General features: G+C 42.4%; 2 protein-coding genes and 1 long non-coding RNA gene across 6 annotated transcripts; 2 read left to right on the top strand and 1 right to left on the bottom strand.

Annotated features, from left to right (window-relative positions):
• The first annotated feature begins 397 nt into the window (after nucleotides 1-397).
• LOC120061282 (interleukin-17 receptor B) lies at nucleotides 398-1141 on the top strand. The gene has a single exon (XM_039010985.1). It carries the CDS (start codon nucleotides 398-400, stop codon nucleotides 1067-1069), a length of 672 nt encoding a protein of 223 aa, XP_038866913.1. The 3' UTR covers nucleotides 1070-1141.
• Nucleotides 1142-6701: 5560 nt separating this feature from the next.
• On the bottom strand, nucleotides 6702-9722 carry LOC120061283. Of its 2 annotated transcripts, none has more exons than XR_005478316.1 (3): nucleotides 9619-9722; nucleotides 8794-9048; nucleotides 6702-6843 (listed from the first exon to the last, which is right to left on the bottom strand). It is a non-coding gene; the product is annotated as an uncharacterized LOC120061283 (long non-coding RNA). The 2 variants fall into 2 exon arrangements; XR_005478315.1 differs by lacking the exon at nucleotides 9619-9722 and adding an exon at nucleotides 9376-9525.
• actr8 (actin related protein 8) lies at nucleotides 7880-26911 on the top strand. 3 transcript variants are annotated; one of them, XM_039010982.1, is made up of 13 exons: nucleotides 7880-8114; nucleotides 8447-8617; nucleotides 12463-12573; nucleotides 13803-13907; nucleotides 14066-14239; nucleotides 18775-18868; nucleotides 20011-20143; nucleotides 22155-22308; nucleotides 25068-25163; nucleotides 25308-25448; nucleotides 25580-25853; nucleotides 26098-26261; nucleotides 26430-26911. In XM_039010982.1, exons 1-13 carry the CDS (start codon nucleotides 7971-7973, stop codon nucleotides 26571-26573), a joined length of 1905 nt encoding a protein of 634 aa, XP_038866910.1. In that variant the 5' UTR covers nucleotides 7880-7970; the 3' UTR covers nucleotides 26574-26911. The 3 variants fall into 3 exon arrangements, with proteins under 3 accessions (XP_038866910.1, XP_038866911.1, XP_038866912.1); XM_039010983.1 differs by lacking the exon at nucleotides 12463-12573; XM_039010984.1 differs by lacking the exons at nucleotides 8447-8617; nucleotides 12463-12573.
• The last annotated feature ends 467 nt before the right edge of the window (nucleotides 26912-27378 follow it).

Here is a 27378-nt window from a genome sequence, read left to right as displayed (position 1 = left end):
TAATGGGTCTCCTGGGGTAAAATGTAGTCTTATTACAGTTTCCACCCGTAATGGGAGCTGGGGTAAAATGTAGGGTTATTACAGTTACCACCTGTAATGGGTGTCCTGGAGTAAAATGTAGGGTTATTACAGTTACCACCCATAATGGGTCTCCTGGGGTAAAATGTAATCTTCTGGAGTTTTTTGCATTACAGTTCCCACCCGTAATGATGATGAGGGGAAACCAGCAAGCCTTCTAATAGTCTATCTTGGATTCTTAGCTGGGCTCGTGGCACTGGTGGCCTGCTTTCTCACTCGGTGTAAGCTAAACAGGATCTCTTTAAATTCAGGAATCAACATTGAACAAACTCTTTGTTTTGAAGTAACTATCTCCTCTCTTATTTCCTTTCCAGATCAAATGTATGGAATGCACTCAAATTCCCACTTCACTGAGCTGCCGAAGGCAATTGAGGTCACTGTGTCAGTGCTGGTGGTGTACCCTGCAGAAAACCCTGTCTTCCAGAGAGCTGTGCTAGCTTTTGCTGAGTTCCTCCAGTGGCATGGTGGCTGCCAGGTGGCTATCGACATGTGGCAGCGTGGCAGGCTGGCAGAGCAGGGCCCGATGCGCTGGCTAGCAGATCAAGCCAAATCCGTAGCCAGGGTGATGGTTGTAAGCCCGCAGCCCAACCACTGCCACACTGGCCCAGGGGAACACACAGTACCAGCCGCGGCTCATGACCTGTTTCCTCTGGTGCTCAACATGGTGGCAAGCCACACTCAAAGCCCCAACGAGCTGGCCAAGTTCTGGTTGGTGCACCTAGGCACGGCCCCGGAGAGGAGCGGCATACCTGTGGAATTGACATCCTGTAGGGAATTTAGTCTGAACAGGGACTTGGAGAAACTGTGTAGACACTTGCATCAGCAGGGCTCCAAAAGACCAGGGTTAATGTTCAGATCAGGGTTGGCCTATGGGGAGAAGGCGACAGGGAAGCTAAAGGAGGCTGTGCAGCAGTTAGAGGCATGGCAATGCTCTCAGCCAGGAGGTGCAGGGGAGGCAGCTCCTTTGACCAAATTGATGGCTAGACTGTAAGAACCTGATGATGCTGGTGTGATGACAAACCCAGAGCTCTTTGACCACTTGTAAAGCAATGGGACTGCAAAAATGAGGGCATGCTAACTTTTCTCACTTAGCTTTAAGATTACTTTTTAAATAGTTTAATATGTTATTTTTCATCAAATGTTTCTGTTTTGGAAATGAAACAAATATTCTATGACATTTCTTATATACTTATTGAATGTTTTGTTTATGTAAATAAATACTTTAATCTAATTATTGACTAACTTTAATGAGTATACAATATTACACTGTATTTTTTCTTTATAAAGCTTTGTAGTATCACATTTTGTATAAGATGCGCATTTTCACACACTGAATTAAATGGAAAATCAGATCAAAGACCATGGTTTCAAAGACAATGGTTATCATGGTTTGTGATATTTTTCACTTCATCTTACTCAAAAACAACATATGGATTTCACATGCTTATAAATATGTGTCTATAACTGTTTACTACGGAATTACTTTTCCCCTGATTTCTACTGAACAAAAATATAAATGCAACATGCAACAATTTCAAAGATTTTACTAAGTTACAGATCATATGAGGAAATCAGTCAATTGAAATAAATGTTTTTGTCACGTCTGCTCCCGCTCCCCCTCTCTGGCGCTCGAGGTCGCCAGGCTGCTTATCATTATGTCGCCAGGCTGCTTATCACACCTGTCACCATTGTTACGCGCATCAGCGCTTCATCGGACTCACCTGGACTCCACTACGTTATGAATTACCTCCCCTATGTCTGTCACTGCCTCAGTTTCTTTCCCAAGCCAGCATTAATGTCGTTATGTGTCCCTTGTACAGACACTGTTCGTGTTATGTTTCCAGTCTGTTTATTCATTAAATATTCACTCCCTGTACTTGCTTCTCGTCTCCCAGCATCTGTCCTTACAGTATTAGGGTATAATCTATGGATTTCATGACTGGGAATGCAGATATGCATCTGTTGGTCACAGATACCTTTAAAAAAAAATGGGCCTCAGGATTTTGTCACTGTATTTTTGTGCATTCAAACTGCCATCGATAAAATGCAATTGTGTTCATTGTCCGTAGCTTATGCCTGCCCATACCATAACCCCACCGCCACCATGGGGCACACTGTTCACAACGTTGACATCACCAAACCGCTCGCCCACACAACGCCATACACATGGTATGCAGTTGTGAGGCCGGTTAGACGTACTGCCAAATTCTCTAAAACAATGTTGGAGGTAGCTTATGGTAGAGAAATTAACATTGAATTCTCTGGCAACAGCTCTGGTGCCAGATAATTAAATGTTAATTTCTCTACCATAAGCTGCCTCCAACATTGTTTTAGAAAATATGGCAGCATCCTCCCTCAACTTGAGAGATCTGTGGCATTATGTTGTATGACAAAACTACTTATTTTAGAGTGGCCATTTATAGTCCCCAGCACAAGGTGCACCTATGGAATGATCATGGTGTTTAATCAGCTTCTTGATATGCCACACCTGTCAGGTAGATGGATTATCTTGGAAAATAAGATTTTTGTGTGTATGGAACATTTCCGGGATCTTTTATTTCAGCTCATGAAACATGTTTACATGTTGCGTTTATATTTTTGTTCAGTATACATACAGAACACCACTGTCATCTCTTTCTCCCTTTGTGATGTCATATGGTGTTCCTGTTTATGCACCAGGCCAGCTGAGTGCAGGTGGGCTCTCCGTCAACACAAGGCTCTTGCTGGTCCCACCCCAAGTACACACAGGTACACACATACACAGGTACACAGGTACACACACAAACCACTACGTTTCCAACATGACCTGACGTCTGTGTGTGTGTGTTACAGGAGGAATTGAAGGTGGAGCATGCCTCGTACCTGCGGCAACACCCAGAGCTCCACGCCATGATGGGCGACTTCTTGCAGTTCCTGTTACTACGAAAACCGAGCGACGTCATCATGTTCACACAGGAGGACTTCTTCGCCTCCCGCCAACCCCCGGGGAGCACCTTCAACATCTCCTCACCTTAAGGAAACACACTGTGGCTGCGTCTGTGTCTCAATAGTCTAGTAGCTTCCTTTCACAGGCACTTTAGTGAGGACAAAACTATTCTGGTTAGCGCTTGTCACTAGCATGTACAGAGGCTCTCGAGATCTAGAGTATTGATAAAATATGAATGCTTTTATGGATGTTTTGTTTTTTATTTTGTGATACTGTTTTTACTGTCTTGTTTGTATGAGGTCCACTGAACCAAATTCCAATCAACTCTGTTGATCGCAAGAGTTACAGTTATGTCAGTTGGTGTGAATGAAAATAATGTTTTACTCCTTGTCTTGTATGTTTCCCATGCTTAATTTCTGTTAATCACTTTACCCTTTAGTGGGAATTCCAGTTACTGCTACTTCGCTTTGGCTCTGATGTGATCAACCCACACATTTTTTAAGAATAAAGTTATAAAATATAAAATGCCAGAAAGACAAAATGGTCATTTATTGGAAGGCAGAGGACACATCTCAAACCATTTGAGTGCAAATGAAAAATAACATTTCATACATGTATGTACTGATGCACTGGAACTTCAATGCACTCAAGAGGTAGCGTTAACTTAGTGGGGACAGGTCAGGATATTGAGCACACACCAGATACAGCATCATTACAATCTTGTACTATAAGTTTTCTACATGTTTTTTTTAAGTTTTAGGGAACATATTATGGCCTAGAAACAAACGTGAGCCACCGGGAAGGGGACCTGAGTCAAAATTTACTGTAGCCTACTCCAAAGTCTGATGAACCACTGTCTTTTTTATTTGGTGTGATCAGTCTTCAACAACAAAATAATTTAAAATTAAAATACATTTGTGCTTTTGTGAAATAAGGGGATTACAGTTTCCAGAATACATCTGATGTTACCAAGCTAAGTCTGCATCTCAATGGTCCAAGTGGTTCATCAGACCTATCTACCTACCTGGTCGGACCTAGCTATCTGGACGGCTGGCCGGACCTACCTATCTGGCCCGCCGGCCGGACCGAGCTACCTGGCCAGCTGGCTGGACCGACCTACCTACCTAGTCGGACCTATCTATCTGGCCAGTTGGCTGGACCTGGCACCCTCCCTACAGTGAAGCACAGTGGTGGCAGCATCATGCTGTGGGGATGTTTTTCAGAGGCAGGGACTGGTAGACAAGTCAGGATCGAGCAAAGTACAGAGAGATCCTTGATGAAAACCTGCTCCAGAGCACTCAGGACCTCAGACTGGGGTGAAGGTTCACCTTCCAACAGGACAACGACCCTAAGCACACAGCCAAGACAACGCAGGAGTGGCTTCCAGACAAGTCTCTGAATGTCCTTGAGTGGCCCAGCCAGAGCCCGGACTTGAACCCGATCGAACATTTCTGGAGAGGCCTGAAAAGAGCTGTGCAGCGACGCTCTCCATCCAATCTGACAGAGCTTGAGAAGATCTGCAGAGAAGAATGGGAGAAACTCCCCAAATACAGGTATGCCGAGCTTGTAGCGTCATACCCAAGAAGACAGATGCTGTAATCGCTGCCAAAGGTGCTTTAACAAAGGAATTTATTTTCTTCTTAATGCGTTTGAGACAATCAGTTCTGTTGTGACAAGGTAGGGGTGGTATACAGAAGATAGCCCTATTTGGTAAAAGACCAAGTCCATATTATGCCAAGAAACGCTCAAATAAGCAAAGAGAAACGACAGTCCATCATTCCTTTAAGACATGAAGGTCAATCAATACAGAAAATCTCAAGAACTTTGAAAGTTTCTTCAAGTGCAGTCGCAAAAACTATCAAGCGCTATGATGAAATTGACTCTCATGAGGACGGCCACAGGAAAGGAAGACCCAGAGTTACCTCTGCTGCAGAGGATAAGTTCACTAGAGTTACCAGCCTCAGAAATTGCAGCCCAAATAAATGCTTCACAGAGTTCAGGTAACATTCACATCTCAACAGAAACTGTTCAGAGGAGACTGCATGAATCAGGCCTTCGTGATCGAATTTCTGCAAAGAAACCACTAGTAAAGGACACCAATAAGAAGAAGAGACTTGCTTGGGCCAAGAAACACGAGCAATGGACATTTGACCAGTGGAAATCTGTCATTTGGTCTGATGAGTTCAAATTTGAGATTTTTGGTTCCAACCGCCTTGTCTTTGTGAGACGCAGAGTAGGTGAACGGATGATCTCTGCATGTGTTGTTCCCACCGTGAAGTATGGAGGAGGTGTGATGGTGCTTTGCTGGTGACACTGTCAGTGACTTATTTAGAATTCAAGGCACACTTAACCAGCATGGCTACCACTGCATTCTGCAGCGATACGCCATCAAATCTGGTTTGCGCTTAGTGGGACTATCATTTGTTTTTCAATGACCTAACACACCTCCAGGCTGTGTAAGGGCTATTTGACCAAGAAGGAGAGTGATGGAGTGCTGCATCAGATGACCTGGCCTCCACAATCACCCAACCTCAACCCAATTGATATGGTTTGGTATGAGTTGGACCGCAGAGTGAAGGAAAAGCATCCAACAAGTGCTCAGCATATGTGGGAACTCCTTCAAGACTGTTGGAAAAGCATTCCATGTGAACCTGGCTGAGAGAATGCAAAGAGTGTGCAGAGCTGTCATCAAGGCAAAGGATGGCTACTTTGAAGAATCTAAAATATTTGTTATTTGTTTAACACTTTTTTGATTCCTACATGATTCCATGTGTTATTTCATAGTTTTGATGTTTTCACTATTATTCTACAATGTAGAAAATATGACAAATTAAGAAAATCCCTTCAATGAGTAGATGTGTCCAAACTTTTGGCTGGTACTGTATGTAACCTTCGTGCCCAGGAAAAAGGGAGACAGATCGGGCAAGCACGGTGCTTAATCGAAAGCTTGAAATATGATGGCAGCTAGTATGGTGAACCCGCTAGCAACCCGTTTTACTGTATAATTTAGCTTGATCAACAAGTTTTGTGTCTTTGTCAAATTTTAAGAGGACTTGAGTGTATAGTTAGTCCACTAAAAGCTGCTTGCTTACAACTAGTCATCATCTCTTACACACATTTTACACCAATCAGAGTATCTCCACTGTGTGATCTCCAGAGATGGATGAAGCCCACTTGCTTGCTCTACCCCTCCAGTACTGTTACACTATGTACACCATATTTGCTTGACTCAATACATTTAAAGATACACCTTACTTCATATGTGTTCATTGATTTTTCATGCCTGTGCCATACCAATTACTCTGAACATTTAACCATCACAGGTGATATTGTAACCCGGGAACCTGTGACAGAGACATTGTCTAAAGCTTACACAGTCATTCTTGTCCTACAAAATGACTGGTGTTCAAGAAACAGGTTATAATTTACTTAAGTAATGTGCAACTAGGTTTCCTTGAATATGGTTTCCAACATAAGATTGCCAGAACTTTACTGAAGAGCAAGTGCATTACTGTATTGTAATTATTTTTACAGAATACATTATTCACCTATGACTAGTGGCTGCAAACAAAGTAGCACTGGTAATTATGACTGAACAGTTTTAGCAGTGTAGCAACAACTTCAGTACACTTAGTTTTATTCAATTGGTTCAGGGTAGTACTGCATCAGTGAGAACGCAATGAAATCAAATGGGTTCCAGTATTAGATATTTATTACACTGAGAAAACAGGAATACAGAGGCACATGAGGTGGTTTGAATGGAGGGGTTGGAGTGGAGGCTTAGAAGTTCTTGTTTCAAGTCCTGTAGGATGGCTGTGGTAGGTAGGAAGGTTTGTTTCCTGGAAGGGAGATAAAAGTGCATATTAGGATATACATAATATAAAAAGTACATGAATTATAAAGTTGTGGCAAATATAGTGATTAATATGTAGGGAGAGTGTCAGAACTGAGCATAACTGAAAAATAGTGGACCCAAAGTGACCCAAAAAGGGAATGAAGAGGATCGTAAATTGTAGGGAACAAATCCCTCTCTGGACTACCAACCAACGACATTGAGCCCAATGTTCAATGAAAAAAGCATTGCATTGTATTTGCAGTCTGAACTATTTACAGTTTATTCTAGGTTTGATAGTCTGGACTTTAATACTGAGAAGGATGAGCTGCTGTGTGACCTCATCATTAGCACAAGAGGGAAATAGATTTTGTAATAGAAGAAGTATTGTTGCATTAAAGGGGCCATAAGAAGTTACTCAATACATTTTTTAAACTAGATTTAAATGTTGTTTAAATGATGTTTACTGACACGGTCAGATTCAACTGGTGTTGTGCATTTGTAAATTCATCAGTTATCTGACACTCTCAGACAAGAATGCTCTGAAATCAGAGTAGATAGACAAATGCACACTAAATATTTCGATGTGTAGCGAACTTTAAAATATTTCACTGTGGGGATTGAACTTGATAATAATAAAGACATTTTGTTAATTTTACATAGCTTTCTAGGGCAGACCACAGTGCTTTTGGCACCGGTAGGCTGCTGCGCACTAGCAGAACTCATGACTTCAAGCTCCAGACCTGACACCGGCGGCCTGGAACTAATAGGTAAATATCCACACTTGTAAACCATATAGATATATAGAATATATATAACCCCACTTCTGACACCAGTGTAATGAAACAGGCAGGGAGCAGGTCTCGAACCCTCTACCTTCTAGCCCGAAGTCCAGCGCGCTATTGGCTCCGCGTTTATAAACCCAGGGTCATTACACGACATTGCTTCTTTCTTTGGTGTGCTAAGTGTAGATATTGGACGATCTTTTTCCTGTTACTTTTTATGGTCGGCCACCCAATTAAAACCATGGGAATAGTCATGGTTGTCCAGCAAACTGATGTTATGTTAGAAGCCACTAACGTAGAAACTGTGATACAGATTTGGTTTTAGCTTTATTGACCACGACACTCCACAATGACACAAGCGGAGAGAGAGCAAGAAAACGGCAAAGAGAAAGAAAAGGAAAAGGAGCGAGAGAAGGAGAAAGAGAAAGAAAAGGAACAGCGTGGTATCAAAAGACCAATCGCGCCACCGGTTATCCCAGAGCCTCTTCAAGAAGTAAGTTGCAAAGCAACGTTAAAAGGGCCAAGGATTTATATTAGATTCGAATACCAACATATTAAATAATTATGGGAATAATGTTGTTTAGTTTGCACAAAGACTGCTATGGCAGCTACACATGGGCTAATGTTAGCTAGCTAGCAGCTTGCCGATTTAACGATTTACGAAGGCGTTGAGTGGGCAATACTAACTGGCGGACTGGAACTCCGACGTCACATTTAACAAATAAAAAAACTGATTTCAGAACCCAAAGAATAGCCCACAATTACACACTACAATGTCAATGTTACTCTGTCTTGAAGTCCCCGTACTGTTTGCTTCCTTCACAGCAAATTCAGAGCAACTTTATCGTTGTGTTACACCCTGGATCGAAAACGTTGAGAATTGGTAGAGCAACCGACACGCTTCCTGCGACTGTCCCGCACGTCATAGCCCGCAGACATAAACAAACGTGCCAGCCCCGATATGAGGATGAATGGCTGGTGAGAGAAGGCCTGAATGTGAGTCAAAAATGACCAACATATATGGGGTCAATTTCACGCCATATGTATTGAATTAAAAATAGAATAACTCGTGAACATGAAAAATAAAGTTGAGAATGTAAACATATTGTAGCGACCCGCACAGACAGCTGTGTGTTATGTGTTAGGCTATTAGTTGGTTGTGTTATACTTACCAGTACCCAGTGTTCGCAGGGTCATGCCAGGGACATGCCAATCACGGGAATGCCAGGAATGTTCTGATGCAGGGCGTCCTGGTGGTTGGCGGAGTGGCGTGGAGGGGGGTTGGGCAGGGGGATGGAGCATTGGAAGTTAAGACCAGGTTTAGCCATTGTTCTTTCTCTTATGTCTGTGCTTCCACAAGAGAAGGTTCCGGTTGGTTTGTAGGTTATCTTTCATTTATTTGGCGTGGGCTACGGCCAAACAGTAGCCTGTGTAAAGTTGGGTTAATAAACCGTCAATTCGTTAACTCAATCCTCTGTCTGGACAATTGTTCCTTTATGATCTAGTCTGGTCATTACAATATTTTTGAGGACGGGTGAAATTGATGTTGAAATCAAAATCAAACAATTGAAAGCAAAATGTATAGAATTGTAAACAAAATACATCAAAACTTGAAAGCAAATCATTTTAAAGCGAGAGCAAAACTCTGACAATTATTAAAGGAAAATATTTGAAAACGAATGCAATAATCGTTTTCGTTTAAACTTTCCCAGCAACTAATCCAATTGAATACGTTTTTCCTATGCATGTACTACCTTTTGGTTACGCTTACTCGTATCTTTGCTTTCGATGTCTGTTGCTTTGCTATCACTGCCAGTCTTTTTGATTGCGAGTTTTAGTATTATTTTCCGTGAAGGGTGGGGTTTAGATGGAGGCGTAGACAATGAGTCTCCATTGGCCCGCTAGTTTTGGAGTGACGGTTCGTCTTAACCCAATCAATGATTTGATGTGTCACTGGCTCTGACCCTTCTAACTACATAGATAAACGTATGGATTACCTGTTGCACAATGTTCGGCCAGGTGTTGGTAACTCGTTCGCCATGTTCAGAACATGCGGGCACGCATCTTTCTTTTCCCCAACGCAGTTACGCCAAAACCACGCCCCGTTATTCAGAGAGGCGTTCTTCAAGGCTTTGACCGCTCTCCAAGTCCGGAAGTGAATATCACGTAGCGCGAAATTTCAGTCACTGATTAATAATGTTTGCCCTTGTATTTCAACATTGAAAAATATAATAACATAATGTTCCTAAAGCTCAAAGACAGATTCAATGGCTGTAGCATAGCGTATTCGACTGAATGATTAGCTAATAAATAGGGGAATTATGAATAATAAGCATATGCTTTTACCTGATAATAGACTACTAATGATAATATAACAACTTCATATACCAACCTAGTAACGTTAAGTCGCCTAGGTAAACTTAGCTGACCTTCAATTGAGGTAATTCAGCAGAGTTCTGAGACACTTTTACAAGTCATTGTAACTCTGAAATATATAAATGGGCAAATGTTACCAAACATGATGATAATAATAGGCCTGCTTTACGGTATGAAGCTAATTGTTAAATTACACTTTCCATCTCTGCGCTGACTCACTCCTGTGAGTGAGACAACGCTAGCTAGCCAATGGGAGCGTAGTAGAACGCCCCTCTGAATAACGGGCCGTGGTTTTGGCTTAACTGCGTTGGGAGAAAAAGAGACGCTGCGGGCACGGGGGAAGATTTGGCGTGTAGTGTTGACGTCAGACCGTCTACTTAGACAGGCTTTTTTTCTATTGCCTACTTATCATGTTCATTGATTGGATTAACCTGTTTGGGATAGGGGGCAGCATTTTCACGTTTGGATGAAAAGCGTGCCCAGAGTAAAACTGCCTGCTATTCAGTCTCAGTTGCTAATATATGTATATTATTAGTAGATTTGGATAGAAAACACTCTGAAGTTTCTAAAACTGTTTGAATGATGTCTGTGAGTATAACAGAACTCATATGGCAGGTGAAAACCTGAGAAAAATCCAACCAGGAAGTGGGAAATCTGAGGTTTGTAGTTTTTCAACGCTTTGCCTGAGAAAAATCCAACCAGGAAGTGGGAAATCTGAGGTTTGTAGTTTTTCAACTCTTTGCCTATCGAATATACAGTGTCTATGGGGTCAAATTGCACTTCCTAAGGCTTCCACTAGATGTCAACAGTCTTTAGAACATTGTTTGATGCTTCTATTGTAAAGGAGGGGGGGATGAGAGGGGATTGAGTCAGTGGTCTGGCAGAGTGCCATGAGCTGACCATGCGCATTCACGTGAGAGTTAGCTTGAGTTCCATTGCATTTCTGCAGACAAAGGAATTCTCCGGTTGGAACATTATTGAAGATTTATGATAAAAACATCCTAAAGATTGATTCTATACTTCGTTTGACATGTTTCTACAAACTGTAATTTGACTTTTTTGAATTTTCATCTGAACTAAGCGATCGCGCATTGAGCATTTGGATTACTGGGCTAAACGCGTGAACAAAAAGGAGGTATTTGGACATAAATTCTGGACGTTATCGAACAAATCAAACATTTGTTGTGGAACTGGGATTCCTGGGAGTGCATTCTGATGAAGATCATCAAAGGTAAGTGAATATTTATAATGCTATTTCTGACTTCTGTTGACTCCGCAACATGGCGGGTGTATGTTTGGCTTGTTTTGGTCTCTGAGCGCCGTACTCAGATTATTGCATGGTTTGCTTTTTCCGTAAAGCTTTTTTGAAATATGACAAAGCGGTTGCATTAAGGAGAAGTATATCTATAATTCTGTGCATAATACTTGTGGCTCTGTGCAAATTCACGGGATGTTTTGGAGGCAAAGCCAAATGTAAATGGAGGTTTTTGGATATAAATATGAACTTGATCGAACAAAACATACATGCATTGTGTAACATGTTGTCCCGGGAGTGTCATCTGATGAAGAATATCAAAGGTTAGTGATGAATTTTATCTCTATTTCTGCTTTTTGTGACTCCTCTCTTTGGTTGGAAAATGGCTGTATGCTTTCTGTGACTAGTTGCTGACCTAACATAATGATATGTGGTGCTTTCCCCCGAAAAGCCTTTTTGAAATCGGACACTGTGGTTGGATTAACGAGAAGTTTATCTTTAAAATGGTGTCTAATACTTGTATGTTTGAGAAATTTGAATTATGAGATTTCTGTTGATTGAATTTGGCGCCCTGCAATTTCATTGGCTGTTGGCGAGCGGAACCCCGTTCCCAGACAGGTTAAGACGAACCGTCACTCCAAAACTAGCGGACCAATGGAGACTCATTGTCTACTCCTCCCTCTATACCCCGCCCTTCACGGAAAAATAATGCCAAAACTCGCAATCGAAAAGACTGGCAGTGACAGCAAAGAAACCGACATCGAAAGCAAAGATACAAGTAGCGTAATGAAAAGGCAGTACATGCAGGCAAGAGCGTAGGCAAAATGTATTCAATAGGATTGGTTGCTGGGAAAGTTTAACCGAAAACGATTTTTGCATTCATTTTAAAATATATTTTTTAATCATTTGTCATAGTTTTGCTCTCCCTTTAAAATGATTTGCTTACAAGTTTTTGGGTTTTGCTTTTGATGTGTTATTTTTTGTTTACAATTCTATACATTTTGCTTTCAAATGTTTGGTTTTTGATTTCAACGTCATTATCTCACCCGTCCTCAAAAATATGTTTACATTCTCAACTTTATTTTTCATGTTCACAATTTATTTTATTTTGAATTCAATACATATGGCGTGACATTGACCCCCTACCAACACACACATATACACACTGTCGCCCTTATAATCCTCCAATGTGTACTCTCTCTCAACAAAGAAACCAGAGAGTAATGAACAGAGGCAGAATGGTCTCAAAATGGTTGACCAGGCGATCTGGTCAAAGAAGATGTCCAATGGCGTACGGAGGACGCCAGTGTCTGCTGAACAGGTGTGTGTAGTTGTATGTGCAGGGCTCTACATATCTTTACCTATGTAGCCTGTGTGTATGTCTGTTCTGCAGCACAATCAGGTGACCGCATGTCCTTGATTGTGCGGGACAGTCCCAGATTTTGTTCTACAAACAATCATGTCCTGCATTTTATCAACAAATTCAAACACCACTAATGTACTTTTTTTGTTGTTGATTTGTTCCGTATTTCAGTCTGACATTACAACCTGTCTCTTACAGTCACTGCGCTGTTTCTGCGTCACCAAATTTTGCTCATGGCAAAAAAGTAGGATAAGTGTGCTTCAATTAGCTTGTTTGGTGCAGCGGGAGCAGCGGGAGCCGGGGAGCAGGTGGTGCAGCGGGAGCAGGGGGAGCAGCGGGAGCACGGGGTGCAGCGGGAGCATGGGGAGCAGGGGGAGCAGCGGGAGCAGGGGAGCAGCGGGAGCAGGGGGTGCAGCGGGAGCAGGGGTGTAGTGCTGCCAGAACGTTGCTCCGACACTTTTCACAATGGTTCTCGTTTAGTAAAGTTAGACCAAAGCTAAATCAATGCCTTGGAATATTACATACAGATTAATTAGTGTTCTACATAACCAAAAGAAATAGCATAGTGTAACATTATTGTTACACCAAAACACCACCCTAGTCATATATTTTTAGGATGGTTAGCAGAATATTCACATTGTTTTTCTTATGCGGCCAAAACTCAACAGTGCGCGGCACTAGGCAGAAATTGCTTGGATTGAAAAAAATACAGGAATGCAGAGTAGTTTAACACTATATGCTCTAATTTACAACAAAAAAGTAATGGTAGAAGCTCAATGCATATTCCCATAAAACTGATTGAGATCAAATGATTGGCATGCAGATGCAGTTTAAATGTTTCACAGGTAAAACCTGAAGAATTATCATCATTCACGATTGACAGTAGTGATGGCCTATTTTGAAAGTATGTATGCCTAACTGGGTATTAAAAATATAAAATTTTCTTGAGACAATATGTGTGGGCAAACATTGCAATTGGAGGATGTATGTTCTGTAATGATATTCAATAAGCAACATATGTCGGTACAGACTTTGAGCATTTATGACAACATTTTGTATTCATGTAGGCTATACTGTCTTGCCAAAATCATCCTGTTGTCCCGCATTTGGGTATTTTAAATGTGGTCACCCTATCGGCAGCTCGTAAACGACGGTTTGATAGTCTGTTTGGGTGTGTTGTCTTGCAGGCCAGGTCTTATAACAGACTGATTCGACCAGCAGGTCTGGACACTAGCTCCAGGATGAAGTGGACCAACACAGCACACCATCCAGACCACCTGGTGGGAGAGGAGGTGAGGGAGTACAGCACATCTGGACACAATGCATGCATGTTAAAGAGCAGGTTACTTTCAGAAATTGTTTTTAGTATATTAGTCCTTTGTCGATTTTGTCAATCATTGATTTCTCCCTCCTCTCTCGCTTTGTTTTCTCCCCTCTGTCCTAACGGCAGGCATTGTATGTAAACCCCACTGACTGTTACAACGTGCACTGGCCCATCAGCAGGGGGCAGCTCAACGTGCACAGCGGTGCAGGGGGTTCTCTGACTGCTGTCCTGGCCGATTTGGAGGCCATCTGGAGCCACGTCATCCAGAAACAACTGGAAATCCCCCTAAAAGACCTCAAGGTACAGGACAGACAATTGGCTCACTTCACACTACAGTGCCTGAAAATTACCAGTCAAAAATTTGGACACACCTACTCATTCAAGGGTTTTTCTTTATTTTTACTATTTTCTACATTGTAGAATAATAGTGAAGACATCAAAACTATGAAATATCACATATGGAATCATGTAGTAACACCATAAACGTGTTACACAAATCAAAATATATGTTTTATATATGAGATTCTTCAAAGTAGCCACCCTTTGCCTTGAAGACAGCTTTGCACACTCTTGGCATTCTCCAGCTTCTCCAGCTTCACCTGGAATGCTTTTCCAACAGTCTTGAAGGAGTTCCCATATATGCTGAGCACTTGTTGGCTACTTTTCCTTCACTCTGTGGTCCAACTCATCCCAAACCATCTCAATTGGGTTGAGGTCAGGTGATTGTGGAGGCCAGGTCATCTGACTTACTCCATCACTCTCCTTCATGGTCAAATAGCCCTTACACAGCCTGGAGGTGTGTTGGGTCATTTTCCTGTTGAAAACAAATGATAATGCCACTAAGCGCAAACCAGATTGGATGGCGTATCGCTGTGGTAGCCATGCTGGTTAAGTGTGCCATGAATTCTAAATAAATCACTGACAGTGTCACCAGCAAAGCACCATCACTCCTCCTCCATGCTTCGCGGTGGGAACCACACATGCAGAAGTCACCCGTTCACCTACTCTGCGTCTCACAAAGACGGTTGGAACCAAAAATCTCAAATTTGGATTCATCAGACCAGTCTGATGTCCATTGCTCGTGTTTCTTGGCCCAAGCAAGTCTCTTATTATAATTGGTGTCCTTTAGTAGTGGTTTCTTTGCCATAATTTGACCAGGAAGGCCTGATTCACGCAGTGTCCTCTGAACAGTTGATGTTGAGATGTCTGTTACTTGAACTCTGTGAAGCATTTATTTGGGCTGCAATCTGAGGCTGGTAACTCTAATGAACTTATCCTCTGCAGCAGAGGTAACTCTGGGTCTTCCTTTCCTATTGCGGCCCTCATTTATAGATAAAAAAATAAAAAAAAACTTTATTTAACTAGGAAGGGCTCATTGAGATTTGATATCTCTTTTTCAAGAGCATCCTGGCCAAGATAGGCAGCACTAAGTAATTACACAATTTCAGACAGACAACAAGAAAAACTACAGGTAATCTAGTAAAAACCCATATCATTCACAAGAGTATAACAAAATCATAAAACAGCAAATTAACAACATTGAAAGGTCAGGGAATCAGCCTCAAAATCCTTCATCAATGATTTAAAAACACCAATCGTTTAAAAGTATTTTGTAAGGCGTTCCAAGCCGATGGCGCAGAGTACATAAAAGCCCTTTTACCAAATTCAGTTGGGACATTTGGAACAGTTAGCAGGATAAAGTCCAGCGAACGAAGAGAGTACCCACCACATTTCTGAACAATAAAAATGCCCAAATAAAATGGTAGTAACCCCAAAATGGCTTTGTAAATAAAAGTATACTAGTGAGTGAGCCTACGATTGACTGGAGAAGGCCAGCCAACCCTGGTATATAAAGTGCAGTGGTGCGTAAGGGTTTTGCAGTTTAAAATAAATCTCAATGCTCCATGGTAAAGGCTGTCAATTGATCTCAAACTCTGAGCGGAAGCATTCATATATAACATATGGTCATAGTTTAGTATAGGCATAAATGTAGCTGATACTAGCCTCCTTCTGGCTTCAAAAGGAAAAACAGGCCTTATTCCTAAAATAAAATCCCAGCTTCAGGTTAAAAAAAATTGTAAGTTGTTGAATATGCAATTTAAAAGAGAAGCCTTCATCAATTAAAATTCCAAGATGATAAAATTCCAGTCTCAATCTCATTGCCCTGACAGGTAGTAATAGGTAAAAGGTTCAGAGGTCTATTTCTTGCTTTAGAAAACACCATTAGTTTAGTTTTGTCAGTATTGAGGATACGCTTCAATTGAACAGTATAAAAAGCAGTTTGAACTTCTGGAAATCTTTTCTGAAAGACAAAGCACAACAATAAATAACAGTATCATCAGCATAAAGGAGAAGTTGCGCATTTTGCAAATTTTTGTCTAAATTATTTATATTAATAGTGAATAAGAGGGGACAAGTACAGAGCCCTGGGGCACACCATTACAGACAGACAATTTAACAGACATGAGCCCATCAAATTGAGTGCACTGAGTTCTATTATACAGATAGATAGCAAACCATGCAACTGCATGTGCCGAAAGACCTACGCCTGACAATCTCTGCCTCAGTATAGCATGATCAATTGTATCAAAAGCCTTAGACATCAATAAAAAGTGAGACACAGTGCTGTTTTTTGTCAAAGGTCTCAGTGATATCATTTAAAACCTTCATGGCTGCTGTAATTGTGCTATGCTTCTCCCTGAAGCCCGATTGGTACATTGATAAAATAGTTAGTATATTAAAACTCTTTTAGCTGTTCACTAACAAGGGTTTCAAGTATTTTCACCAGGGGTGACCGCTTTGAGATTGACCTATACTTATTTAAAAGAGTTGATCTTCCCCTTTATAAAAGTGGTAGGACAAATGCTGATTTCTAGATCTTTGGAATTTCATTACATTACAAAGTTAAATTGAACAGATATGTAAGTGGTTCAGCTATGAAATCAGCTGCCAGATTTAAAAAACAGGGATCAAGAAGATCAGGACCTGCAGGCTTTCTCTGATCTAAGGATTTCAGGGCTTTATGTACCACCTGCACTGAGAATGGCAAAAAGCTAAAAGTTTGACCAGCTCACACTGGTTCATCCACACAGGGTTGTACAGAGACAGAGGATACTGAATCAAACAGCCTACCAGATAATTCAAAGTGTGCATTGAAACAATTCAGCATTTCAGTTTTGTCATATACAGCAAAACACATGACGGTAATTCATTAACATTACCATTACCTGACATAGACTTAATAGCCTTCCAAAACTTTCTAGGGTCATTCAGGTTATCAGTGGTAACAGACATAAAATATTCAGACTTGGCCTTCCTGAGAAGAAAATAACACTTGTTTTGTAGCTGCCTAAAAATAAGCCAATCAGCATCAGAACATGATTTCCTTGCTTTAGTCCAGGCTAGATTACGTTTGTGAATAATACAAGACAGCTCAGAAGAAAACTATGGATTATCCCGCCCTTTAACTCTGAACCTGTGGAATGGGGCATGTTTGCTTCCTATTTGGAAGAAAACGTCATGAAAGAATTTCCAGGCAGTTTCCACAGGGATAAGCTCAATCTTGCTCCAGTCAAAATAAAACAAATCATGAAAGAAAGCCTGCTTATTAAACTCTTAAAATACATTTCTCTTACGAATAAAGCGTGGGTGTTGTCTTAGGAACTTTAGTATTTCTAAAAGCAACAACAGCGCAATGGTCGCTTAAATCATTACAAAAAACACCAACCGCAGAATATTTATGTGGAACATTTGTCAATATCAAATCAATCAGGGTAGATTTCTCTGGAGATTTGGGTGGGTGGGTGAGTTAATGAACTGGGTAAGATTCATAGAATTACAATACATTTTAAAATCATCAGACACCGGCTTTAACCAACACCAGTTGAGATCACCAATCAAGATCATTTCACTGTGAAGAAGTTTAGACATAAGGTGCATCAGAGAAGAAAATGCATCACAGAGAGCATAGGGGGGTCTATAACAGCCAATCACAGTTATAGAGAGACCCTTTGAAACTTCAAGATTCAAAGCAAGAAATTCCAATTGTTTACAAATAGTTTCAGACTTTGCCACATTTACAAGGAATTTAGTCTTCACGTATAGCCACACCCCCACCTTTCTTAACTCGATCAGTGTGATACACATTGTAACCATTTATACAAATATCCTTATCATGAGAGCCAGTTTCATCATAGCGCTTGATGGTTTTTGCGTGCGGCTGCGCTTGAAGAAACTTTCAAAGTTATTGACATTTTCTGGATTGACTGACCTTCATGTCTTAAAGTAATGATGGAATGTTGTTTCTCTTTGCTTATTTGAGCTGTTCTTGCCATAAATAGGGCTATCTTCTGTATACCACCCCAACCTTGTCACAACAAAACTGATTGGCTCAAATGCATTAAGAAGGAAAGAAATTCCACAAATGAACTTTTAACAAGGCACACCTGTTAATTAAAATCATTCCAGGTGACTACCTCATGAAGCTGGTTGAGAGAATGCCAAAAGTGTGCAAAGCTGTCATCAAGGCAGAGGGTGGCTACTTTGAAGAATCTCAAATATAAATATATTTTGATTTGGTTACTACATGATTCCATATGTGTTATTTCATAGATTTGATGTCTTCACTATTATTCTACAATGTAGAAAATAGTAAAAATTAAGAAAAACCCTTGAATGAATAGGTGTGTCCAAACTTTTGACTGGTACTGTATATACTTTTTTTTTACCTGACTACACCTAACAAATCATAACATGTAGCAGAGACAATGTTGTGGTCAGCTGTCAGTTTTATTTTGTACTCTGATCTAATCGCCTCTTGTTTGTTGGGTTGGCAGTATTACAGATGTATCCTTTTAGTCCCTGACATCTATAACAGGCATCACATCAAGGAACTGGTCAACATGCTGCTGCTCAACATGGGCTTTTCAGGTACAATACACACTAAATGGCTACACGGACTACCTGAGTTGACCCTTGTATTATTCATGTTTTTTTGTTGCACTGTCTATGCACACTTACAGGGCTCTTCACACATACACTCACTTCATCATTTGCTCACACACATAATATGCACAAACATTTATACTGACTTTACACACACCCACTCAAATACAATCATCATATACGCTGCTGTTTATCCTAGTCACCTTTCCCTTATACATATTTACTTCTGCGCTTTGTTTTACCCACATACTCATATCCGTAAGTTGACATTTAATAGTCGGATCGGATGATACTCCTGATCTGAAAAAAATGAAGTGTTAAGTAGATGTTGGCAATGTACCTCCCTGCACGTTCTCACTGTAAAAAAAGCTGCAGATTAGGAGCAGCGGGCAGAGAAGTGTGTCTGTGTCCTCAACTTGCAACAGGCAGCCACGTTTGCTGTTACTCAGTCAGAATGCGCATCAGTGTTTCATTTTTTTTCTTCTCCATACTGCTTGTTAGATATTATGCGCATTGATAGCTTTATAGCAAATGTCCTTGCGATGTGATTTATCATAGTAGTAGCCAGGCAGCAGCAATCTGAATGATCAGACCAAAAACATGCAAGGAAAATTGATCTGGTGAAATTATGAACCGAGTGGATGGAGAAATACAGCTTCACTCTTATCCAATCAGAGCAGCAGGATCAAAGTACAGCCCGCCCTTCTCTTTAGACAGCCAGTAGTGTTATTTAGCCAATGTAGAACCTCTCACATTACTGACTGACATGAGAAAGATGCGTGCAGAAAATATATCTTTTTTCCATCACGTATCATTACAAAAAATAGTTGGACCATAATTTTATCCAGCAATTTGCCCATATTTGTTAGGATACTTGTTTTGACTGGCTACTCGGCACACCCCTAGTAAATATGGTACTGGAACTGATCCTGTATATAGTATGCTTGCTTGCTTTCTTTTTTTTGTTATTTTTATTTCTATTTCTTGTGTTTGTGTTCTACATTGTTATGTTTAGTATAACATTGTTATTGATTACTGCATTGTTGGGTTTAGAGCTGGCCAGAAATGCATTTAGCTGTACTTGTGTATGTGACTTTGAAACTTGATTGTCACTCCTTGGTCTGCAGCGATCGTAGTCCACCAGGAGTCTGTGTGTGCTACCTTCGGCAGTGGCCTGAGCAGTGCCTGTGTGGTGGATGTGGGCGACCAGAAGACCAGTCTGTGTTGTGTGGAGGACGGGGTGTCTCACCGCAACTCCAGGTGTGTATATTGCATCATGCATCTCATATGTATATATTGTACTCTATACTATGCCACTGTATCTTAGTCCAATGCCGCTCTGACATATATGTATATATATTCTTAATACATTCCTAACTTAGATTTACGTGTATTTTGCTTATATGTTGTGAAACTGTTAGATATTACTGCACTGTCAGAGCTGGAAGCACAAGCATTTCGCTACATCCGCAATAACATCTGCTAAACATGTGTATGTGACCAATAAAATTTGATTTGAGTAGAAGTGTGCACTCCCTCCCTGGTTGTCTGTGAAGGTTTTGAACTGAAGTGTACACACTAGGTTTGAACTTTCCACTGAGGAATTGAAGGGTGCACAGTAGGGGTGTATCGAAGTAAAAAATGTATCTGTAACATATCAGTCTGGTAATAAAGATGCTCTGTGTACAGTCGTGGCCAGAAGTTTTGAGAATGACACAAATATTAATTTTCACAAAGTCTGCTGCCTCAGTTTGTATGATGGCAATTTGCATATACTCCAGAATGTTATGAAGAGTGATCAGATGAATTGCAATTAATTGCAAAGTCCCTCTTTGCCATGCAAATGAACTGAATCCCAAAAAACATTTCCACTGCATTTCAGCCCTGCCACAAAAGGACCAGCTGACATCATGTCAGTGATTCTCTCGTTAGCACAGGTGTGAGTGTTGACGAGGACAAGGCTGGAGATCACTCTGTCATGCTGATTGAGTTCGAATAACAGACTGGAAGCTTCAAAAGGAGGGTGGTGCTTGGAATCATTGTTCTTCCTCTGTCATGGTTACCTGCAAGGAAACACGTGCCGTCATCATTGCTTTGCACAAAAATGGCTTCACAGGCAAGGATATTGCTGCCAGTAAGATTGCACCTAAATCAACCATTTATCGGATCATCAAGAACTTCAAGTAGAGCGGTTCAATTGTTGTGAAGAAGGCTTCAGGGCGCCCAAGAAAGTCCAGCAAGCTCCAGGACCGTCTCCTAAAGTTGATTCAGCTGCGGGATCGGGGCACCACCAGTACAGAGCTTGCTCAGGAATGGCAGCAGGCAGGTGTGAGTGCATCTCCACCCACAGTGAGGTGAAGACTTTTGGAGGATGGCCTGGTGTCAAGAAGGGCAGGAAAGAAGCCACTTCTCTCCAGGAAAAACATCAGGGACAGACTGATATTCTGCAAAAGGTACAGGGATTGGACTGCTGAGGATTGGGGTAAAGTCATTTTCTCTGATGAATCCCCTTTCCGATTGTTTGTGGTATCCGGAAAAAAGCTTGTCCGGAGAAGACAAGATGAGCGCTACCATCAGTCCTGTGTCATGCCAACAGGAAAAAGCATCCTGAGACCATTCATGTGTGGGGTTGCTTCTCAGCCAAGGGAGTGGGCTCACTCACAATTTTGCCTAAGAACACAGCCATGAATAAAGAATGGTACCAACACATCCTCCGAGAGCAACTTCTCCCAACCATCCAGGAACAGTTTGGTGACGAACAATGCCTTTTCCAGCATGATGGAGCACCTTGCCATAAGGCAAAAGTGATAACTAAGTGGCTCGGGGAACAAAACATCAATATTTTGGGTCCATGGCCAGGAAACTCCCCAGATCTTAATCCCATTGAGAACTTGTGGTCAATCCTCAAGAGGCTGGTGGACAAACAAAAACCCACAAATTCTGACCAACTCCAAGCATTGATTATTCAAGAATGGGCTGCCATCAGTCAGGATGTGGCCCAGAAGTTAATTGACAGCATGCCAGGGCGGATTGCAGAGGTCTTGAAAAAGGGGTCAACACTGCAAATATTGACTCTTTGCATCAACTTCATGTAATTGTTAATAAAAGCCTTTGACACTTATGAAATGCTTGTAATTATACGTCAGTATTCCATAGTAACATCTGACAAAAATATCTAAAGACACTGAGGCAGCAGACTTTGTGAAAATTAATATTTGTATCATTCTCAAAACTTTTAGCCATGACTGTACATGTGTCTGTCCTCCTGCAGGCTGTGTCTGGCATACGGGGGCGCTGATGTCACCCGCTGTTTCTTCTGGCTCCTGCAGAGGGCAGGCTTCCCCTACAGGGAGTGTCAGCTCTCCAATAGGGTGGACTGCATCCTGCTGCAGCAGCTCAAAGAGACCTTCTGCCACCTTGACCAGGTACTTAAACATCAAATTCATAAGGCATCAATCAGGAAGAAAACAGCCTGAAATAGGGAGGAGCTGCTTTAACTTGTCCATTTTAAGAAACAGTTATTTTTACTGAATTTCTATCAACATGTTAAATGTGCAACCAGAGGTAAAAAAATACCACCTCCAAAGCTCTCCCTCGCCCTCCATTTGGCAAATCTGACCATAACTCTATCCTCCTGATTCCTGCTTGAGCCCTTCCTGCAAAAATTAAAACAGGAAGCACCAGTGAATCGGTCTATAAAAAAGTGGTTAGATGAAGCAGATGCTAAACTACAGGACTGTTTTGCTAGCACAGACTGGAATATGTTCCGGGATTCTTCCGATGGCATTGAGGAGTACACCACATCAGTCACTGGCTTTATCAATAAGTGCATAGAGGACATCGTCCCCACAGTGACTGTACGTACATACCCCAACCAGAAGCCATGGATTACAGGTAACATTCGCACTGAGCTAAAGGGCAGAGCTGCCGCTTTCAAGGAGCGGGACTCTAACACGGAAGCTAATAAGTTTATGCCCTCCGACGAACCATCAAACAGGCAAAGCGTCAATACAGGACTAAGATCGAATCGTACTACACAGACTCTGATGCTCGTCGGATGTGGCAGGGCATGCTAACTATTGCAGACTACAAAGGGAAGTACAGCCGAGAGCTGCCCAGTGACACGAGCCTACCAGATGAGCTAAATAACTTCTATGCTCGCTTTGAGGCAAGCAACACTGAAATATGCATGAGAGCATCAACTGTTCCGGATGACTGTGTGATCACGCTCTCCGCATCCGATGTGAGTAGGACCTTCAAATAGGTCAACATTCACAAGGCCGCTGGGCCAGACGGATTACCAGGACGTGTACTCCGAGCATGCGCTGACCAACTGGCAAGTATCTTCACTGACATTTTCAACCTGTCCCTGTCTGAGTCTGTAATACCAACATGTTTCAAGCAGACCACCATAGTCTAAGAACACTAAGGTAACCTGCCTAAATGACTACCGACCCGTAGCACTCACGTCTGTAGCCAAGAAATGCTTTGAAAGGCTGGTTATGGCTCACATCAACACTATTATCCCAGAAACCCTAGACCCACTCCAATTTGCATACCGCACCAACAGATCCACAGATGATGCAATCTCTATTGCACTCCACACTACCTTTTCCCACCTGGACAAAAGGAACACCTATGTGAGAGTGCTATTCATTGACTAAAGCTCAGCGTTCAACGCCATAGTGCCCTCAAAGCTCATCACTAAGCTAAGGAGCCTGGGACTAAACACCTCCCTCTGCAACTGGATCCTAAACTTCCTGACGGGCCACCCCCAGGTAGCAAGGGTAGACAACAATACATCCGCCACGCTGATCCTCAACACGCGGGCCCCTCAGGGGTGCGTGGTCATTCCCCTGCAGTACTCCCTGTTCACTCATGACTGCACGGCCAGGCACGACTCCAACACCATCATTAAGTTTGCTGATGACACAACAGTGTTTGGCCTGATCACCGACAACGATGAGACAGCCTATAGGGAGGAGGTCAGAGACCTGATCATGTGGTTCAAGACAAAGGAGTTGATTGTGGACCTCAGGATAAAGACGACCGAGCACGCCCCCATTCTCATCGACGGGGCTATAGTGGAGCAGGTTGAGCGTTTCAAGTTCCTTGGTGTCCACATCACCAACAAACTAACATGGTCCAAGCACACCAAGACTGTCGTGAAGGGGGCACAACAAAACCTATTCCCCCTCAGGAGACTGAAAAGATTTGGCATGGTCCTCAGATCCTCAAAAAGTTCTACAGCTGCACCATCAAGAGCATCCTGACAGGTTGTTTTATTGCCTGGTATGGCAACTGTTCAGCCTCTGACCGCAAGGCACTACAGAGGGTAGTGCATACGGCCCAGTACATCACCGGGGCCAAGCCTCCTGCCATCCAGGACCTCTATACCAGGCGGTGTCAGAGGAAGGCCCTAAATATCGTCAGACTCCAGCCACCCTAGTCATAGACTGTTCTCTCTGCTACCGCACGGCAAGCGGTACCTGAGCGCCAAGTCTAGGTCCAAAAGGCTTCTAAACAGCTTCTACCCCCAAGCCATAAGACTCCCGAACAGCTAATCAAATGGCTACCCAGACTATTTGCACCCCCCCCTTTGCTACTACTCTCTGTTTATTTTCTATGCATAGTCACTTATACATGCAGGTAGGTTTGTTTATCTCAATTACCTCGACACCGGTGCCCCCGCACATTGACACTGTACCAGTGCACCCTGTATATAGCCGCGCTATTGTTATTTACTGCTGCTCTTTAATTACTTGTTTTTCTTATCGCTTATTTTTTAGGTATTTTCTTAACTGCATTGTTGGTTAGGGCTTGTAATTAAGCATTTCACTGTAAGGTCTACTACACCTGTTGTATTTGGCGCATGTGACAAGTAAAATTTTATTTAGTTTCTTCTATGGTGTGCCCTAATAACTAAGTCCCTGGTGTACTTTTCAACGTAAGGACTCTCCAACTCTGGTCTTGAAGTGCGAACTGTATGGTTATGGTTATGGCTTTTAATTCATTACATCACAACATGCCAGTTTCAAATGGCCAACTAATGAATCATGGTCTTCCGTCTGGGCTATAAGGCCATAGCTGAAATAAGGTGTGTTACTGAAGAAGGGGGACTTAGGAATAAAAGGTGATAGATACCCCTTTTCTACATGCTCAGCTCTTTCCCCTTTTTCTCCAGGACATCTCTGGGCTTCAAGACCACGAGTTCCGCACCCGTTTCCCAGAGTCCCCTGCACTTCTTTACCAGGTTCGACTTGGTGATGAGAAACTGCAGGTATGTATACACACCCAGTCAGGGAAGGGCTGTCAGTGGTAAAGCGGATGATTGTGGTTTTGAAGCCCCATTTTTAGATTGAAGATGACTATAATAAATATGACATAATAAATGCTGTCACAATGTGTAATTTGTGTACCTCAGGCGCCTATGGCCCTGTTCTACCCCACCACGTTTGGGATAGTTGGCCAGAAGATGACCTCCTTGCAGCACAGATCTCAGGGTGACCCAGAGGACCCACATGATGAACACTACCTACTGGGAACCCAGAGCAAGCAGGACCAGGTAGTCTAGGAACACCTGACTCCATCCTATTAGAACTATCTGATTGGCTGATACTCCCTCTCTGTTTCCATCTCTCCCTTCCTTTTCCTCCTCTCTCCATCTCATCCTCCCTCTCCCATTATTATGCTCAGTCCTCTAAAGCCTCAGCAGAGCGTAAATCCCTTCCCAAGCCGCCTGGGTTTGAGGGGGAGTTGAGCAGCCAGGGTGGGGACCCCTCAGAACGTGGAGGTGGTGCCCATGGCCAGGATGTGGAGCTGGGACACTCCCAGAATGACTGCCTGATGGGGGGAGCAGAGATGGAGGAGCCTCCCTCAGCACTCCTCTCCAGGAAGACTGCCATGACCCAGTTTGAGGGCAAAGCGCTAGGCTTGGACAAAGCCATCCTGCACAGCATCGATTGCTGTGGTAAGCAAATTACCCTGCTTCAAACTCTGTCCTATAATACAGTATCTTGTTTTATTCTACCATAAACACGAGGTAACATACACTAAATAATAAACATAAGATATAGATAAAACATTATTGGACATGGTATTCATTATTCTGTTATGAAGTGAGGGTAAATTGTGAATTCTAAGCAGTGGTTTCCAAATGTTGGATGTTTTGATAGGGGAATGTTAGGTTTTGTGTGTATTTTGTTTGTGCCCAGCATCTGACGAGACCAAGAGGAAGATGTACAGCTCCATCCTGGTGGTGGGGGGAGGCCTGCTGTTTCACAGGGCCCAGGAGTTCCTGCAGCACCGCATCCTCAACAAGATGCCCCCCTCCTTCCGCAGGGTGGTGGAGAGCGTGGAGGTCATCACACGACCCAAGGTACACTGGCTTCTACGTACACTGGCTTTACAGTGGACTAACATGGTCTTGAGGCATGCAGAAGACCAGGTGTTTATATCTAGTCTAACACAGTGGGTATAAAATGCAATCCTGCAGGAGTTTGTGTGTCGCTACAAGCAGAGGTGTTTTAATGGCTGTGTTTTCCAGGACATGGACCCTCGCCTGATCTCGTGGAAAGGGGGAGCGGTGCTCGCCTGCCTGGACACCACCCAGGAGATGTGGATCCACCAGAGGGAGTGGCAGCGCTTTGGTGTGCGCATGCTGAGGGAGAGGGCTGCGTTTGTCTGGTGAACCACCCCAGACTACATCCCACTGGAACAAGGGAGCACAGAGGGAGAAGCCCATTACTTTAGACAGTAAAACACTGGCACAGGTACTACTCACAGAGAAAGACTGCCGGACACACAATATAAGGCAAATACTTAACCTGGGCACTGACCCTCGTAGGCTTCAAACATCTCTCTCTTGGTACCTTATATTGTGTAGTGTAACGTGTACCACATGTCTTTCTCACAGTTTAACTGGTGCCTGTGTGGGAGATGGTTTAAATAGTTGTTTTGTTCCCAGTTTCTTTCTTCTGGCATTGTGGATGTTACATTTGATTAAAAACATACTTATTTCTTGAAGGACTTACTGTTTTGACATTTCTTATAGACCTTATGTAGGTTGGAAGAAATTTGATACGAGACATATTTAATGGTAAAATGTTATGAACGTGTACCTATCCTACTTCACAATTAGCTAAGACGCCACGTGTGTTTGCGAAGCAGAGGATCTGAGATCGAGCACCAGTAAGGACGCTATACTTAAACGATCAGTGACGCTTGTCACAGTTAAATGCTATGACTAACTCCTGTAGTGTCATTCATCATACCCCTAGTAAATCAAATTTAATTTCAACATACACTACATGACCAAAAGTATGTGGACACCTGCTTGTCAAACATCTCATTATAAAATCATGGTCATTAATATGGAGTTGGTCCCCCCTTTGCTGCTATAACAGCATCCACTCTTCTGGGAAGACTTTCCACTAGATGTTGGAACATTGCTGCGGGACTTGCTTCCATTCAGCCACAAGATTATTTGTGAGGTT

The sequence above is a fragment of the Salvelinus namaycush genome, chromosome 16 (assembly GCF_016432855.1).
Source record: "Salvelinus namaycush isolate Seneca chromosome 16, SaNama_1.0, whole genome shotgun sequence".
NCBI lineage: Eukaryota > Metazoa > Chordata > Actinopteri > Salmoniformes > Salmonidae > Salvelinus > Salvelinus namaycush.
Note: the sequence above shows the minus strand (reverse complement) of the source record. Positions and strands in the feature narration are given on the sequence as shown.